This window comes from Microcebus murinus, chromosome 6, assembly GCF_040939455.1.
Source record: "Microcebus murinus isolate Inina chromosome 6, M.murinus_Inina_mat1.0, whole genome shotgun sequence".
Lineage (NCBI taxonomy): Eukaryota > Metazoa > Chordata > Mammalia > Primates > Cheirogaleidae > Microcebus > Microcebus murinus.
The window spans coordinates 101305600-101321651 of NC_134109.1; the positions used below are offsets into that span (position 1 = coordinate 101305600).

Sequence of the window (16052 nt, forward strand, 5' to 3'; positions counted from 1 at the left end):
GAGGGTGCCATGCTTGTGGTGCTCTGTTGTTTTTTTTTTAATTTGTTTGTTTGTTTTTTGAGACAGAGTCTCATTTTGTTGCCTAGGCTAGAGTGAATGCTGTGGCATTAGCCTAGCTCATAGCAGCCTCAAACTCCTGGGCTCAAGCAATCCTCCTGCCTCAGCCTCCTGAGTAGCTGGGACTACAGGCATGTGCCACCATGCCCGGCCAATTTTTTCTATGTATATTAGTTGGCCAATTAATTTCTTTCTATTTATAGTAGAGACTGGGTCTAGCTCTTGCTTAGGCTGGTTTCGAACTCTTGACCTCGAGCAATCCGCCTGCCTCGGCCTCCCAGAGTGCTAGGATTACAGGCGTGAGCCACCACAGCCGGTGCTCTGTTTTTTAACTCAGATTATATAGACCCAAATGTTTATTTGGCAGTATTCTTTAAACTGTCTTTGAATGGCCAGGCGCCAGTGGCTCACGCCTGTAATCCTAGCACTCTGGGAGGCCGGGGAGGGCGGATTGCTCCAGGTCAGGAGTTCGAAACCAGCCTGAGCAAGAGCGAGACCCAGTCTCCTATTACAAATGGAAAGAAATTAATTGGCCAATTAATCTATATAGAAAAAATTAGCCGGGCATGGTGGCACATGCCTGTAGTCCCAGCTACTCAGGAGGCTGAGGCAGCAGGATTGCTTGAGTCCAGGAGTTTGAGATTGTTGTGAGGTAGACTGAACGCCACGGCACTCATTCTAGCTTGGGCAACAAAGCAAGACTCTGTCTCAAAAAAACCTCAAAAAACTGTCTTTGAATATATGTGTGTGTTTTAATATACTGTTTATGACATGTTTGCACAAATGCTACACCTGTCTAGTCAAAGAGTGGGTGGGCACTTTGACTTATTTTAAAACTGGAGCAGGATTAAACTGGTTGAGCTCAGTCTTTTCCATTTGCCTTGCATTTAGTGGGATTAGGTTTCAGATAACATATTTATATAATTTTATATATATTTTATTAACTTTTTTCTCTCTTTGGGGTCTTTCTAATAGCTTCTTGGAAGAAATTTTATTTTGTTTATCATCTTTGGCACCATGGAAGAAATGCAAAACAAAGCTGTGGTTTTCTTTGTGTTTTATTTGTGGAGCGCAATTGAAATTTTCAGGTGGGTAGAAATGCCCGGTTGATGATAAAATGCTTCCCCCTCTCTGGAGCAGCTCTGTTCTTTAGGGAGCTGCTGTCTTAGCCAGAGTCTCATTTGGTGTGGGACTAAGGTTACCTATGTGGAGAATTCTGGCTGCATTTATGTGCTCTGCAAAGTTGAGGAAGATTTATTTTAAAGCAGTCATTGGATCATAACTCCAGCCTGGGCACTAGGGAACAGAGGGAGAGAACCAGAGAAATGAAAGACCCATCTTCCTGTGGCTTCGCGACCTTGCTGTCTTGGAAAGAGAGGACCTGTCCACGTCAGAAATTCTTGAAAGGGCTGAAGAAGCATAAGGTTGAAGGAGCAATCCAGGTTGGATGGAACTAGTTAAGACTAGCCTTCTAGAAGGGGTGGTAGAAATGAATCTTACACTATAAAATTATTGTAGTTTGAATTGTTGGCTTATCTAATTTTTCCATTCTCACTTTCAGTAGAAGAAATATCTTTTAAAAAATTGATCCAGTTAAAGTAGCTGTAGTCTCCTTTACCAGACCATACATACTCCGTATTTCTTCCCTTTTCAGTCAAGTAGAACAAGGATTTTGCAAATGAATTCCTCAGCTCTAGGTTTGCTGGTGTTTTGACATAGTTGGTCATCGAGAGAAAGAACAGGCAGGAGCAGCCTTAGATTGTATCTTACCTCTGGTCCCTGGCCCACGGCAGGGACCATGGTACCAGTGTGCCCTCCAGTATACTTGAGATAAAGGAGAAGCAGAGTATAGGTCCTTAATGTTATCTTACTATTTGGGAAGAAACAAATTTCTTTTCTTATCAGATCTTCTTTAGAATAGAGTATGTCTGATTTTAGATTAGAAGTCTTTTTATACTTCAACTTTGATAACAATTCATTTATCCAAAGATAAAGTATCTGACTTCCTTGCCCACTGGGAACATATATCAGAAGTAGTAATAAAGCCAAAAGACTTCTGAGTATCCAGTCCATGTACTGAACAAAGAAGGTTCCTTTGAGACCTGAACTTAGCCTGCTATTAAAGAGAGTTCACATCCTTTGAAAATTTAGGGAGTAGCATGATGAGAGTTTGTGGGGAGATAGCAGGATTATAATTCTGTTCTGAAGAAGCCATATTTGGCTAATTGAGAAATATTCTTTCTGCTTTAATTATCTTCTCGGGTTGTATTTATAACCTGAAGTGGCTTTTAACATTGGAATTACTTATTTTCAACAGGTACCCCTTCTACATGCTCTGCTGCCTTGACATGGATTGGAAAGTGCTCACATGGCTTCGTTACACTGTGTGGATTCCCATATATCCTCTGGGATGTTTGGCAGAAGGTACTTCCAGGAACTCTAGGTTTCATAGCTTAGCTCCAAGGAGTGCCCAGTGTCTGAGAGACTAGTCGTTTCTTCCCCTCTCTACCAGCCTTATTCTGATAAATGGAGGGTTGGACTTTTCAGGGATTTCTTTCTGGTGGCTTCCATCCATAGTACTCTTGGTACCCACACCTCCAGGGAAGTAGCTCATTCTGAAAGGTTAGGAAGCCACGTGGACATATACTGCATGCTTCTTATTTATATGATATTTTTAATATTCCAAGCAAGTCTTATTAATGACTTCATTTTATTCTGACAAACACCTAGTGAGTCAGTTAGGTAGGGATTTTCCACTTCATTTCATAGAATAGGAAACCAAAGTCCAGTGCCATGGCTGTTCTTCATTCATCTCTCTGTTGACAGCTTGAGGCTTATGTCTTAGGAAAACAAGGAGGATGAAAGAAGAGGCATGAGCTTTCTGTACAAAGGGGGAAGGAAGCATTTCCAACAAACCCAGAACTGAAACTCTGAGGGCTAGGGGCTGAACTGTCACTAGATATGACTTTCATTTGCTTCCAATAAGTTCTTGTTTCTTCTTTCAGCTGTCTCAGTGATCCAGTCCATTCCAATATTCAATGAAACAGGAAGATTCAGTTTTACATTGCCATATCCAGTGAAAATCAAAGTTAGATTTTCCTTTTTTCTTCAGATTTATCTTATAATGTTATTTTTAGGTAAGTATGGCTGGGTAATACAGACGTTTTCTTGTCACTTCTTAAAGGGTAGAGTTAAATGATTCAAAATACACAAGTCCTTATTAAAATTCTTGTTTCCAAAGAGTAGTGTAGAGTTAGAGAAAGATTACTGTGCAGAAACAGATCCAAATGAGAATGTGTTACGGTATGGAATGATTTCTTCCCAAAGCGCCAGTGGTTCAGCTATGCTCTTGGTTATTGGGAATATAATGCACAATATGTCTTGTTTAAAACAATGTAAGGAGCCCTTTTAAAATAAAGTAAGAAGCTCATTTTACTTTTACTAATTTCAGTAGCACATTCTCTATGCTGAGTTCATAGAGACGATAATACAGCAAGGAGGGAAGAAGGTAATGACATCCTTGAGCAGCCAGGGGTTGTCATAAAGCCTGTGCCTAACAGTGGGAAGCCCCTGCTCCTTATGGAAGCCTGCTCACTGTTAATTTACGTTTATAAAAAAATCATAAATTCCTGCCTTAATTCATAAAAACTAAGAACTAAAAGAAGAGAAAAAGAAGTAAACCTAAAATATTATAGATTTGAGAAATTTAAAAGCCTTCCTAACTATAAGGACTCTTTTTTTTTTTTTTGGTTAAATATTTTGTTAGTAATCAATGTTTGATATTTTTATTCCTTTTATTTATTTATTTATTTTGAGACAGAGTCTCACTTTGTTGCCCAGGCTAGAGTGAGTGCCGTGGCATCAGCCTAGCTCACAGCAACCTCAAACTCCTGGGCTCAAGCAATCCTCCTGCCTCAGCCTCCCAAGTAGCTGGGACTACAGGCATGTGCCACCATGCCTGGCTGATTTTTTGTATATATACTTTTAGTTGGTCAATTAATTTCTTTCTATTTTTGGAAGAGACGAGGTCTTGCTCAGGCTGGTTTTGTACTCCTGACCTTGAGCAATCCGCCCGCCTCGGCCTCCCAGAGTGCTAGGATTACAGGCGTGAGCCACCACGCCTGGCCTGATGTTTGATATTTTATACATGCAACTATATGTGATGCTACCCATATTATATATACTATATACATAGATGTGAAAAGACATATACCCTTGTATATAGGTTAAATATAACTTGAGAAAAAGAAGTTATTTTTTTCTTACAAAAGCAGGCAATTTAATATTTCTTGGTTTTAATGTAACAACTAAGAAAATAAAAACAATCAGAATAGAAGGAATTTTGTCATTAAAAATACTTGGGAGGAGAAAAAATTGATTATCATTCATAGAACTTCACATGTTTAAAGCTAACCTCCCAACTCATACCTTAAAAGGTATTAAAGTTCTGATACCTTTTGATGTTAATTATGTCTTCTCCCAGCTTTATTTCACAGAAGACTGGAGGGGGCCCTAAATGAGCGTGGCTGTCTGTTCTAGCCACAGAAGGATGCCACAGTAGATAGTATATGAATTCTCTATTGCCGTGTAACAGATCACCCCGTAAGTTAGCAGCTGAAAAGAACACACACTTATCATCTCACACAGTGTCAGGAAGCAGCCTGGCTGGGTGGTTCTGGCTCAGGGTCTCTCATGGGGTTTCAGTCAAGTTGTCAGCTGGGGCTGTGGTTTCTGGAGACTTGAGTGGGGCCAGAGGATCTGCTCCCAGTTCACTCTTGTGGCTGTTAACAGGAGGCCTCAGTTTCTTGCCACCGTACATCTCCACATGGCTGCTTATGAAATAGCATCTCCCAGAGCCAGTGGTCAGAGGGAGAACCAGGAGCCACAGTGCCTCTTAGAACCTAATCTCAGCAGTGATGTGACATCACACCAGTATAATGTGCATTGGTCTGTATGAGACCACACGAGGGTATGAAATAACGGGAGGTGTGGGAATCGTTGGGGATCCTCTTGGAGGCTGGCTACCCCAGACTGAGGAAGACCACAGAAAGGAAGCCCAGGAAGCCAGAAAGCTCAGTGGTCTTGGTCATTTAGTATTGAGGGAAGTAGAGACCTACACCATAGCTTTAGGAGCTCTCAACATATCAGCACATGGCAGGCGTATAGTTAAATTATATACATCATGGGTCTAGGTAATTTGCAAAAGATTAAATTTTATTCCATTCATATTTTCTGTTTCAGCAAAGGGTATAATCCCTTTCAGAAAGATTTCTAACCAAAAATGTTAAAATGTTTTGGCCTTTGAAGATAGTAAGCTTCAGTTTAGAAAACACACCTATTAAAAGAATTCTTTACTTATATTATTGTACAAATTTACTATTACTATAACTAGGCCCCATGAAATTGGCATAATGAAAGTGATAAAGAGGGAAGAGTACTGGAAAGTCTCTTAATATTTTATTTAAAAAGCTAGGGGGATAGAAATACCTCAATGTGTAGTAACCCTAGGATCTTTTCTTCATGTTGTTTATATTGTTTTACACTAATTTGCAAGATTTAATGCTCATATTTAGTTTGCCTACACTGAATAGGTTGTTGTTCTTATTATTCTTATGAATAGGTAGAATAAAATAAATCCTAAATTCACGTTTATAGTTTTGAAGCAGTATAAACACCAGTTAACATTGGCATATAAGTCAAAGCATTTTTTTCCTGTATTATCATTAGTATTTTTTTTTAATTTCAGCATATTATGGGGGTACAGATTTTAAGGTTTCAATAAATGCCCCTTCCCCTCCTCCCCCCACAAGTCTGAGTCTCCAGCATGACCATCCAAGTCAAAGCACTTTTTAAAACAGATTCATTCTCTCACAATAAGTCTTACTGTAAAGTTATTTTTTTAACTCTGTTGTATAAATGATGAAACTGAGGTAAGGTTAAGCTACAGAACTGTCAGTGGTCAAGTGGATTGAAACTAGTTTCTGACTCTGAAATCCTGTGTTTCCTAATTTACTGAATTATACCTTCTCGAAAAGTGTCTCATGCCTTTTAGACTATTGAATAATACATATTCTTGAGTAGCCTTGAATTTAAAATCAGGTTGTTTTTGTACTTCATATTTGTGCATTTCATTGTATGTAAATGAAATTTACATTTTACCATAAATTACATTTTACCATAAAAGGAAGAAAAAGAATACTGAGTTATATTTAATGAAGTGTTTAGGGGTGAAGTGTACTGATGTCTGCAGCTTACATTGAAATGCATCAAAAATGAGATGGCTAGGGGGATGAATAGGTATGTGATAAAGCAAATATAGTAAAAAGTTAAGTTTAAATCTAGGTAGTGTTCACGGCACGATGATTTAATCATTTTGCATGTTTGAAAATTTTATAATAAGATATGGGGAAAAATTATGAATAAGCCCACTGAGGAAAAATTGGGTTGTCTCTAGCACATTGTTAATAATTTGTTCTAAGTTGTACTTCCTGAGCAGCTACAGTAATCTTAGTGCTGTGTGGTATGAAAAATAGACAACTAGAGACTGTCCCTGCCCCAGGAGCTACTGGTTATAAATAGAGATAAAGATTCTCATTTCTAATTGGCCTCTTCTCTTTTTCAGGGTTATACATAAATTTCCGTCACCTTTATAAACAGCGCAGACGGCGCTATGGACAAAAAAAGAAAAAAACCCACTAGAAAGAGAGATTTAGATGGCTTCTTGCCAGTTTGAGCCTAATCTATGATTCTTACAGTTTTACCTTGTACCAATGTAAACATTTTTTTAAAGTTAAATGATTAAATTCTCAGTGAGGCTATCTTCCTTTTCCCCAGTAACATTCCTGAATTTACTGTATTATCTTAGCGTAGTACTTGCATGACATAGATTCCTGATCTCTGATGACAGGTTCATTCTCGTGTATTCAGTTAACAACAGCAAAAGGCTCAGCCCACCCTGCCGCACCCACCCCACTTCCTGTCCAGTCTGTCTGTCTAGTACCTGCCAGAGGTTCTGTCTTAGTGCTCTGTCTTTACAGCGTACTGAATGTTCTTGCGGTTGGGATTTGTTCTTTTTAGCTATTGCTTGTGAAGAAAAGCAAGATTATATTGCTTTATAGAAGGCTGGTAAAAGTGACTCAGGTAGGACTAATACATTCTGTACCCAAGCGGTTACTTGTTTAGTAGGGTGGCATTGACTTTCTGAAAATCAAGTAGATCATTCATTGATAAAACATTTCTAAGTGAGAGTGGGGCTAGAGAACATGTTTTACGTCAGAGTCTTTGAGCCTAACGACATCTGTTGCCATGGTGCTTATAGCAGCGTGGGCGTTGGAGAGGCACAAGATGATTTGAGAGAAACCAGTCAGCACCTTGGAACACTATGACCACTTCCTAGCTAAATCAGAACTGTCGTCAGCACTAAAGAAAGATGAAACATTATTTAGAAAGCAACGAGATTATAAGAGTAACAAACTCAAATGACAGCAGGGGTCAGAAGGGAACACAAATATGTACGTCAAACCAGCAGTAACACAGCTGCTGGCAGTGCAGCCTGTGACAGACTGGCAGCATCAGAGTAGGCCAGCCCTGCCTCCCAATTCTGGCTTGAGCTGTGCAGAGAAATGTGTTATTTCCTTCCCCTGCACTGGCTGAGCCCCTTTACTTGTGTACTTGTCTAGTGAGGGGTGGGACTGTACATTTTGAATAGACCTCAGAACCCTTGCTTTCATCTGCTGTTGCTAGACTGGCTTTTTTACCTGTCCGCAGGACGATACTGCAAACAGAGCGGGAACTTTGGGTGGAGAACCACTAGCTGATCCTTTAACAGTGATTCTGGGCAAGACACCCAGCAAAAGGGGAACAAAAACAAATCTAGACATATAGTTGGCCATTGTAAAAAAAGTCAGTTTCCTCTAATACATTCCAAGTAGACCAAGTAAAATGTGTTAGAAGTAACACTTGTATAAAAGAATTTAAGGCATAAGAGCTTTCTATTCTGCCATTCCCATTGTTCCTGGGGGAAAGGAGACCCAATGAGTTAATGCTGTTTCACTGAGCCCAAAATCGAAACTTAGATTGACCTAAAACATGTAATTTGCATAGGCAGGCTGATTTTTTAAAAAATTTAATTGCACTGAAGGATATTTTGCATGTCTGTAACATCTGTCAACACTTGTTTGTATTGATTTCTGATATTCTTTCAACTCTGTGTAATTGGGCACATCAGCTTTGCAGTAGATTGTGCTGCATCCTTGTGGCAAAATTCTGTATTCTCAGTGATTGTTACACCCCCCTTTATGCTGTCTGAGAAAGTGAAAGGTTGTGTATTTCTATTAAAACATTTACAATCAAAATCCTAATAATTTGTGTCTAAAGATCATTTAATCTATTGGTTTTCCAGCTGTTAGTGATAAAAGTCCTTTGTTCAGGTAAAATATTATGTGGCAGTTCAGCACATGAAACCAGAAATAGTTGCTCTGTTGAAGCCTGAGGAAGTTATACTGAAGGGGCTATGCAGAGCAAGTGGAAAAGTATTGATGTTCTAAATAAAGCCTTGATTATTTTTTTATTTTTTTTTGAGACAGATGTCTTCTTGCTCTATTGCCCGGGCTAGAGTGCCCAGCTCACAGCAACCTCAAACTCCTGGGCTCAAGCGATCCTTCTTCTGCCTCAGCCTCCAGAGTAGCTGGAGTAGCTGGGACCACAGGCATGCGCCACCATGCCCGGCTAATTTGTTCTATTTTTGGTAGAGACGGGGGTCTCACCCTTGCTCAGGCTGGTCTCAAACTGCTGAGTTCAAACGATCCGCCTGCCTTGGCCTCCCAGAGTGCTAGGATTACAGGCGTGAGCCACCACGCCCAGCCTAAATAAAGCCTTGAGAAGTTGTCCAAGGTCATGACTTATCCAAGGTCATGATGCTAGCTGATAAACTGGAACCATAACTGACTTTGGAATTAGTAATCTGTCCGAATCTGCTGACCAGAATCTTGTTTAGTCAGTGAAGCCTAATGAGTATCAGAAACAAGGGGTCAATATGGAACCCAAGGAAACTCATGATTTATGAATCTATGCCATTTAGGAAGTTGAAATTACATTCAAGTGGCAGGACAGACGAAAAGGCAAAGGACCATTAGTTTCACAATGAAACCGTATTATAAAAAATTCAGTATTTTATTTTCATTTAAAAAAACCTTGAAGAAACAGAAATCATTTTACATGTGTCAGCTCTTTAAAAGTCTGTATCTCAAGATATACCAAAAGTACCTGAGGGCTAGGACCACATTTTGCCCAAAGTTCTAAGGAAAGTTCTGAAACTTAGTGGTGTTGGGTTTGTACTTAGCAAGCCCCAAACAGTCTGAGTTGTTCATCCCAAGAACAAAGCTTGAAAGTGCCTTTACAGTTGAGATATAAAACTGGAGTGAAGAGAAGATGCTTTCAGGAAGCCAGAGAACCCTTGCAGGTCAGGTTTCCTGAGGAAGGTGGGGGAGCTCTGTGCTCATCAGTCATTCAAGCTTCTTAGCAGATGTGCCCATCATGGGAGCAACAGCTGTCTTTGGGGCTTAACGATTATGAGACCCAGGAAGCTAAAGTTCAGGCCCAACTAGCCAGCCACCTTTCAGACCGTTCTCACACTAAGTCACTGAAAACAGCAAGTGTGGTCCTTCTGTGGCAGCCTCAGGGAAGTCTTTGGGTGGCTATTCCAGAGGTGAACTACTAGAAACCAAATCATTTTCAGTTGAAATGAACAAAAGGAAGGCTCCAAGAGTCAGCTTCACATTCTGTCAGTGCTGCTCCCAGAGAAGTCTGTATGCAAAGGTGTGATGTTCTGGTCATACGCCGCATACTCAGAGGTGCCAGTACTGGCCAGTTTGAGCTGCTGGGCAGCGTGGGTCAGCTGGAATGCGGCATCGGGGTGGGCTGTGTCGGGCAGCAGTGTGCACTCCCTTTCCAGCATGTCAGCCACCCCTTTCAGGAGGTCCAGGAAACCAAAGGCCAAGGCAGCCTTTCGTAAACGGTTTAGCTCCTGAAACAAGACAGAAAAACCCAGTGTTCTGAAATGTGTTCTCATCACATACGTTTAAGTGCTCAGCTTAGAGTAAGTTATCCTTGACCCTGAACTTTAGGGAGCATTTTTATATGAGAACAGATGTTTATACAGGGATGCCAATAATGAGACTGTGATGGCATAACAGGAAAGTGGTTCTTTTTTTTTTTTTTTTTTTTTTTTTTGAGACAGAGTCTCGCTTGTTGACCAGGCTAGAGTGAGTGCCGTGGCGTCAGCCTAGCTCACAGCAACCTCAAACTCCTGGGCTCAAGCAATCCTGCCTCAGCCTCCCGAGTAGCTGGGACTACAGGCATGCGCCACCATGCCTGGCTAATTTTATATATTAGTTGGCCTATTAATTTCTCTTTTTTTTATAGTAGAGACGGGGTCTTGCTCTTGCTCAGGCTGGTTTCGAACTCCTGACCTCGAGCAATCCGCCCGCCTCAGCCTCCCAGAGTGCTAGGATTACAGGCGTGAGCCACCGCGACTGGCTAGGAAAGTGGTTCTTATACAGGTGACCGGATCTAGCTAAGGACAGTGAGCTGCCTGCAGCACAGCTTGTCATCATCACAGCTAATGAGCAATTTATGCCACACGTGGTATAAGCCCTTTGCATGCATCATTTCATTTACTCATAACTATACAAGGATTACTTTTCCTCTGTTACTCAGGTATGAAAAAGACTTGCCTCAAATCTTGCCCTTAACTCTCTGGTGTCTCTTTGGCAGGGCTTCAGACTGAATGACAATAAACATATTCGGGGTGAGGCCGTGGAGGAGTCAGACTGGAAAGACTGCCACAAAAAGAATGGCTGGGCAGTGGGTAGAAGCACAGAAACATGAAGTGCCCTATCAACCACTTAGTGGAGTGATGTGGGCAAGCTGTGTAGCTTTGCTTCTCTGGGTGCCAAAGGCCTCCCTTACAAAGTGAGGAAGATAACTCCTTCCTTGTCCACTGCAGGGCTGAAGCAGTCAGTTGCTAGAGGCCCTCACCACCTCTAACACACAGGATTACACAAAACCAGAAAAAAGAAGTGGGTTCTCTGACCACTTCTCTACTATCACCAGTTAAAAAATAAGAAGTTCAGAAGGTCCAAGAACAAGTGTGTCATCCCAAATAGTGATGACCGTGTGTAGAAAGCTCTGTGGGGAGATGGGCTGCAGCCACAGAGTACCCACCAGCCTCTGGGTTATGGGCTTCAGTCAGGGAGGGGCGTGGCTGGCTGAGAAGCTCTTTGGTTGAACTCTAATTAAATAAAGATGCTTTTGCTTGACTTTACCAGCTTGCTACAAAATCAGGTTTGACGACAATAGTAACAAAGGTAATGAGATAATACCCAAAGTAGCATCTATGTTCTCTGGAAGAGAGGCTAGCCTGAGGCTGGCTGTGTGTGTCATATCTTAGCATTAGTCAACTAGGACACAAATGACAACACAGCACACCTTCTGCTGCACTTAATTTCAGCCAAACACCAGAAGGACGGGAGAAACAAGGAGTAAGCCTAAACATCCCTACTTCCCCTCACCCCTGTAACTTATTTCTTCACCAATGGTTCTGGATTAGATAGCTGTGATTCTGGAGGGCCATCCCCTTTTTCATAAATTTGTATTTTTAGAAGTCATTCCCTGGAAGCAGCTTCTCTGGTGTAGTCAGAATGTTCTAGGCAACTCCTCATCCCAAGAAGCCACATACACTGTTTGCCTGGGGTTGGACTGGATACCCGTACGGGAGTGGTGAGAAGGGTTCAGGGCTATGACACCCAGGTCCTTTCAGCTGCCCCCCTCAGCATTCCCAGCAGCACCAACACAGAAACCTTCCTACTGTACAGATCAAGGCCATTTAAACCCTTCCAATTCTTGGATTTTATGGCAGGAACAGACCTTCTATCACTTCTACTGACTTGATGAAAAAACTGAGACACAAGTCCTGTTTCCAATCCCTGCCCGTATTCACACTGCTATCTCACACGTTTACTATTGTGAATCATTTATTTTGGGCACATCCCCTGGGCACTCCCTCATCCATTATAATTCTGATATTCTCACCTTATAGAATGTCTGTGTTTTTTCAGGTAGTTTCCTTGCATTTCTTAAAATCTTCTGTACATCTGTCTATTAAGGGTAAAAATAAAAATCCAGTATTAGAATTCTGTGGTAAAAAAGGGGAAAGAATACAAAAGGATGGCTCTAAATGGTAAAGAAATGTGAATGAGTCCGAGTGCGGTGGCTCACACCTGTAATCCTAGCACTCTGGGAGGCTAAGGCGGGTGGATTGCTCGAGGTCAGGAGTTGAAAACCAACCTGAGCAAGAGCAAGACCCCGTCTCTACTATAAATAGAAAGAAATTAATTGGCCAACTAAATATATATAGAAAAAATTAGCCAGGCATGGTGGCGCATGCCTGTAGTCCCAGCTACTCGGGAGGCTGAGGCAGAAGGATTGCTTGAGCCCAGGAGTTTGAGGTTGCTGTGAGCTAGGCTGATTCCATGGCACTCACTCTAGCCTGGGCAACAAAGTGGGACTCTGTCTCAAAAAAGAAAAGAAAAAAAAAAAGAAATGTGAATGAGAACAGAGGTATGAAGTTAGGGTAAGGATCTCTTCTCTTCTCAGTTAATGTCAGAGTTCTAATAAAACATTAATAAAGCACTTCCTCCTTCAAAAGGCTTGATAATAAACGACATCCCTTAACAGAAATGAATTCGTCTCATAAAAATATACACAGTAAACCCATAAATCCATGGCCAGCTGCTTTTTTACAAAGACCATTCAATGAGGAAAAAACAGTCTCTTCAATAATTGGTGCTGGATATCCAATGTGCAAAAGAATTAAGTTGGACCCCTACCTCACACCATATACAAAAAATTAACAAAAAATAGATCAGAGACCTAAATTTCGAGCTAAAACTATAAAACTCTTAGAATAGGAGTAAATCTTCATGACCTTGGATTTCGCAATGATCTCTTAGTTGTGACACCAAAAAGTATAAACAACAGAAGCAAAAAATAGATAAATTTGACTTCATCAAAACTAAAGGCTGGGCACGGTGGCTCATGCCTGTAATCCTAGCACTCTCGGAAGCCAAGGCAGAAGGATGGCTTGAGGTCAGGAGTTCAAGACCAGCCCGAGCAAGAGCAAGACCCTGTCTCTACTAAAAATAGAAAAAAAAAAAAAAATAGCTAGGCATGGTAGTGCATGACTGTAGTCCCAGCTACTTGGGAGGCTGAGGCAGGAGGATTGCTTAAGCCCAGGAGTTTGAAGTTGCTGTGAGCTAGGCTGATGCCATGTCATTCTAGCCCTGGCAAAAGAGCGAGACTCTGTCTCAAACAAAAAAACCCAAAAAACCCAAAAAAAAACCCTAAGAACTTTTGCATGCATCAAAGGACACTATCAAGAGTATGAAAAGACAACCCACAGAATGGGAGAAAATATTTGCAAATCACGTATCTGCTAAGAGTCTACTATCCAGAATATAAAGGAACTCAATAACAAAAAGACAAAACAACCCAATTAAAAAATAGACAAGGCCGGGCGCGGTGGCTCACGCCTGTAATCCTAGCACTCTGGGAGGCCGAGGCGGGCGGATTGCTCAAGGTCAGGAGTTCAAAACCAACCTGAGCGAGACCCCGTCTCTACCATAAAAATAGAAAGAAATTAATTGGCCAACTAATATATATATATATAAAAATCAGCCGGGCATGGTGGCTTGTGCCTGTAGTCCCAGCTACTCGGGAGGCTGAGGCAGGAGGATCACTTGAGCCCAGGAGTTTGAGGTTGCTGTGAGCTAGGCTGACGCCACGGCACTCACTCTAGCCTAGGCAAGAAAGCGAGACTCTGTCTCAAAAAAAAAAATAGACAAAGGACCTGAGTAGATACATTTCTCCAAAGAAGATATACAAATGGAAACTAAGCACATGAAAAGATGCACATTACTAGTCAATAGGGAAATGCATATCAAAACCACAAAGACATACCACTTCTCACCTACTACAATGCCTAATGGAAAATAATGAGTACTGGTGAGGATGTGGAGAAACTGCAACACTTATACATTGCTGGTGGGAATGTAAAATGGTGCAGCTGCTGTGAAAAAGTATGGCAGTTCTTCAGTAAGTTAAATACAACTACCATGTGACCTAGCAATCCCATTCCTAAGTATATACCCAAGAGTACTGAGAATAAGTGTTCAGACAAAAACATGTACATGAATGTTCATAACAGCATTATTCACAATAAGCAAAAGGTAACCCTAATGCCCATCAACTGAATGGATAAACAAGTGTGGCATAAAATGGGATATTATTTAGTCATAAAAAGGAATGAAGTACTGATACATGCTACAACATGAATGAACCTTGAAAATATGCTAACTGAAAGAAGCCAAATACAACAGGCCACAAATTATGATTCCACTTATATGCAAAGTCTAGAATAGGTAAATCCACAGAGACAGAAAGCAAATCAGTGGTTGTCAGGGCCTGGGAGAAGTGGGGAATGTGGAATGACTTGTTTGATGGGATTGAGCAAAGAATTTCCTTTTGAGGTGATTAAAATGTTCTGGAACTAGATAATGTGTGCTGATAGTTGTGTGACATTGTGAATGTACTAAATGTCTCTGAATTGTACACTTGAAAATAGTTAAAATGGTACTTTTTATGTTACGTGTATTTTACCAAAATAAAAAAAAAATACACCCAGGACCAAAACAAAATTTAAAAGTAACTTAAGTTTTTCTTAAAAAACTCAGCTATATAACTGGTGGTAGAATTAGTTCTAATTATCCTTCTGACAAGGAGGTGCTGGGAAAAACTAAGACCCCGATTTTCCAACAAAGAGCCCTTTGCCTGCTTAGCCATGGCAGGATATGGTTCAGTCTTTGAGAGAGCTCAAAGAGACTACACAGTCAACAACTACTTTTGTTGTCCAGCTGGCCTGACTGCCTCTTTTCATTTGGCTTAGGCTGGACTCACTAGAGGAACAAATGTAAATAAAGGTGCTCAAAGGAGAAAAAAAATATGAAGAATGATTTTTAAAAATAGGTATAAATAACTTTATGTCAATGGAAGGAGAAATGTCCCTGAGTACCCCTTGGCTGAGTACCTGGCTTGTGTTCTACGGTAGGGATAGAAGAAATAACCATATGAAAACTTTTAAATCTTTTTCAAAACTGCTATTAAAGACAACACCCATTATATTATTCAATGCCTCACCATGTGAAAAAAATTTTACGTTAAATTTCAATGTCAGGATAATGTGCCTCCTGAGACGAATTGACATGTTTCCTTTTATCAGACAAGAAAAACTATATAACCCAACATGTTTCTTTTTTTTTTTTTTTTTTTTTTTGAGACAGAGTCTCGCTTTGTTGCCTAGGCTAGAATGAGTGCCGTGGCATCAGCCTAGCTCACAGCAACCTCAAACTCCTGGGCTCAAGCAATCCTTCTGCCTCAGCCTCCCAAGTGGCTGGGACTACAGGCATGCGCCACCATGCCCGGCTAATTTTTTCTATATATATTATTTGGCCAATTAATTTCTTTCTATTTATAGTAGAGACGGGGTCTCGCTCTTGCTCAGGCTGGTTTCGAACTCCTGACCTCGAGCAATCCGCCCACCTCGGCCTCCCAGAGAGCTAGGATTACAGGCGTGAGCCACCGCGCCCGGCCCCAACATGTTTCTTATTTGACCTTAGTAACAAGAAGCTCAGAGCCAAACTGCACAAATACAATTTTCATTTTGCCTCAGGTTCCTGGCACAATTGTCTTCTTTCTTCCTCTAGGATTCTTACTGCTTTAAATTTTGTAAAAAATGATTTTACTACATATGTGTTTTACTGTAGGCCATCTCAAATCCTTTTAGAAATAATGACAAACATTAGAAGTAAATTAATTTCTAAGTATCAAAGGAAAGGAAAATCAAATCAAATGTCTGCCTGCCTGCCCAAATGCCTCCTCCT

The 16052-nt window shown here is 40.9% G+C and overlaps 2 protein-coding genes across 10 annotated transcripts in view; one reads left to right on the forward strand and one right to left on the reverse strand.

Moving 5' to 3' along the window:
- Positions 1-8420, forward strand: part of HACD3 (3-hydroxyacyl-CoA dehydratase 3) — a 49810-nt gene extending 41390 nt beyond the window's left edge. Inside the window, exons 8-11 of the mRNA XM_012758675.3 lie at positions 1033-1145; positions 2375-2481; positions 3063-3194; positions 6680-8420. Of these exons, the coding sequence (XP_012614129.1) occupies positions 1033-1145; positions 2375-2481; positions 3063-3194; positions 6680-6756 (429 nt within the window). The 3' untranslated portion in view covers positions 6757-8420. The remainder of the gene's footprint in view (positions 1-1032; positions 1146-2374; positions 2482-3062; positions 3195-6679) is intronic.
- Positions 8421-9209: 789 nt separating this feature from the next.
- INTS14 (integrator complex subunit 14) overlaps positions 9210-16052 on the reverse strand; it is a 32703-nt gene continuing 25860 nt past the window's right edge. For all 9 annotated transcript variants that reach the window (XM_076004491.1, XM_012758671.3, XM_076004489.1 and 6 more), the window contains 2 exons: positions 12148-12213; positions 9210-10081 (listed from right to left, as the gene is read on the reverse strand). In XM_076004491.1, the coding sequence (XP_075860606.1) occupies positions 9830-10081; positions 12148-12213 (318 nt within the window). In that variant the 3' untranslated portion in view covers positions 9210-9829. The remainder of the gene's footprint in view (positions 10082-12147; positions 12214-16052) is intronic.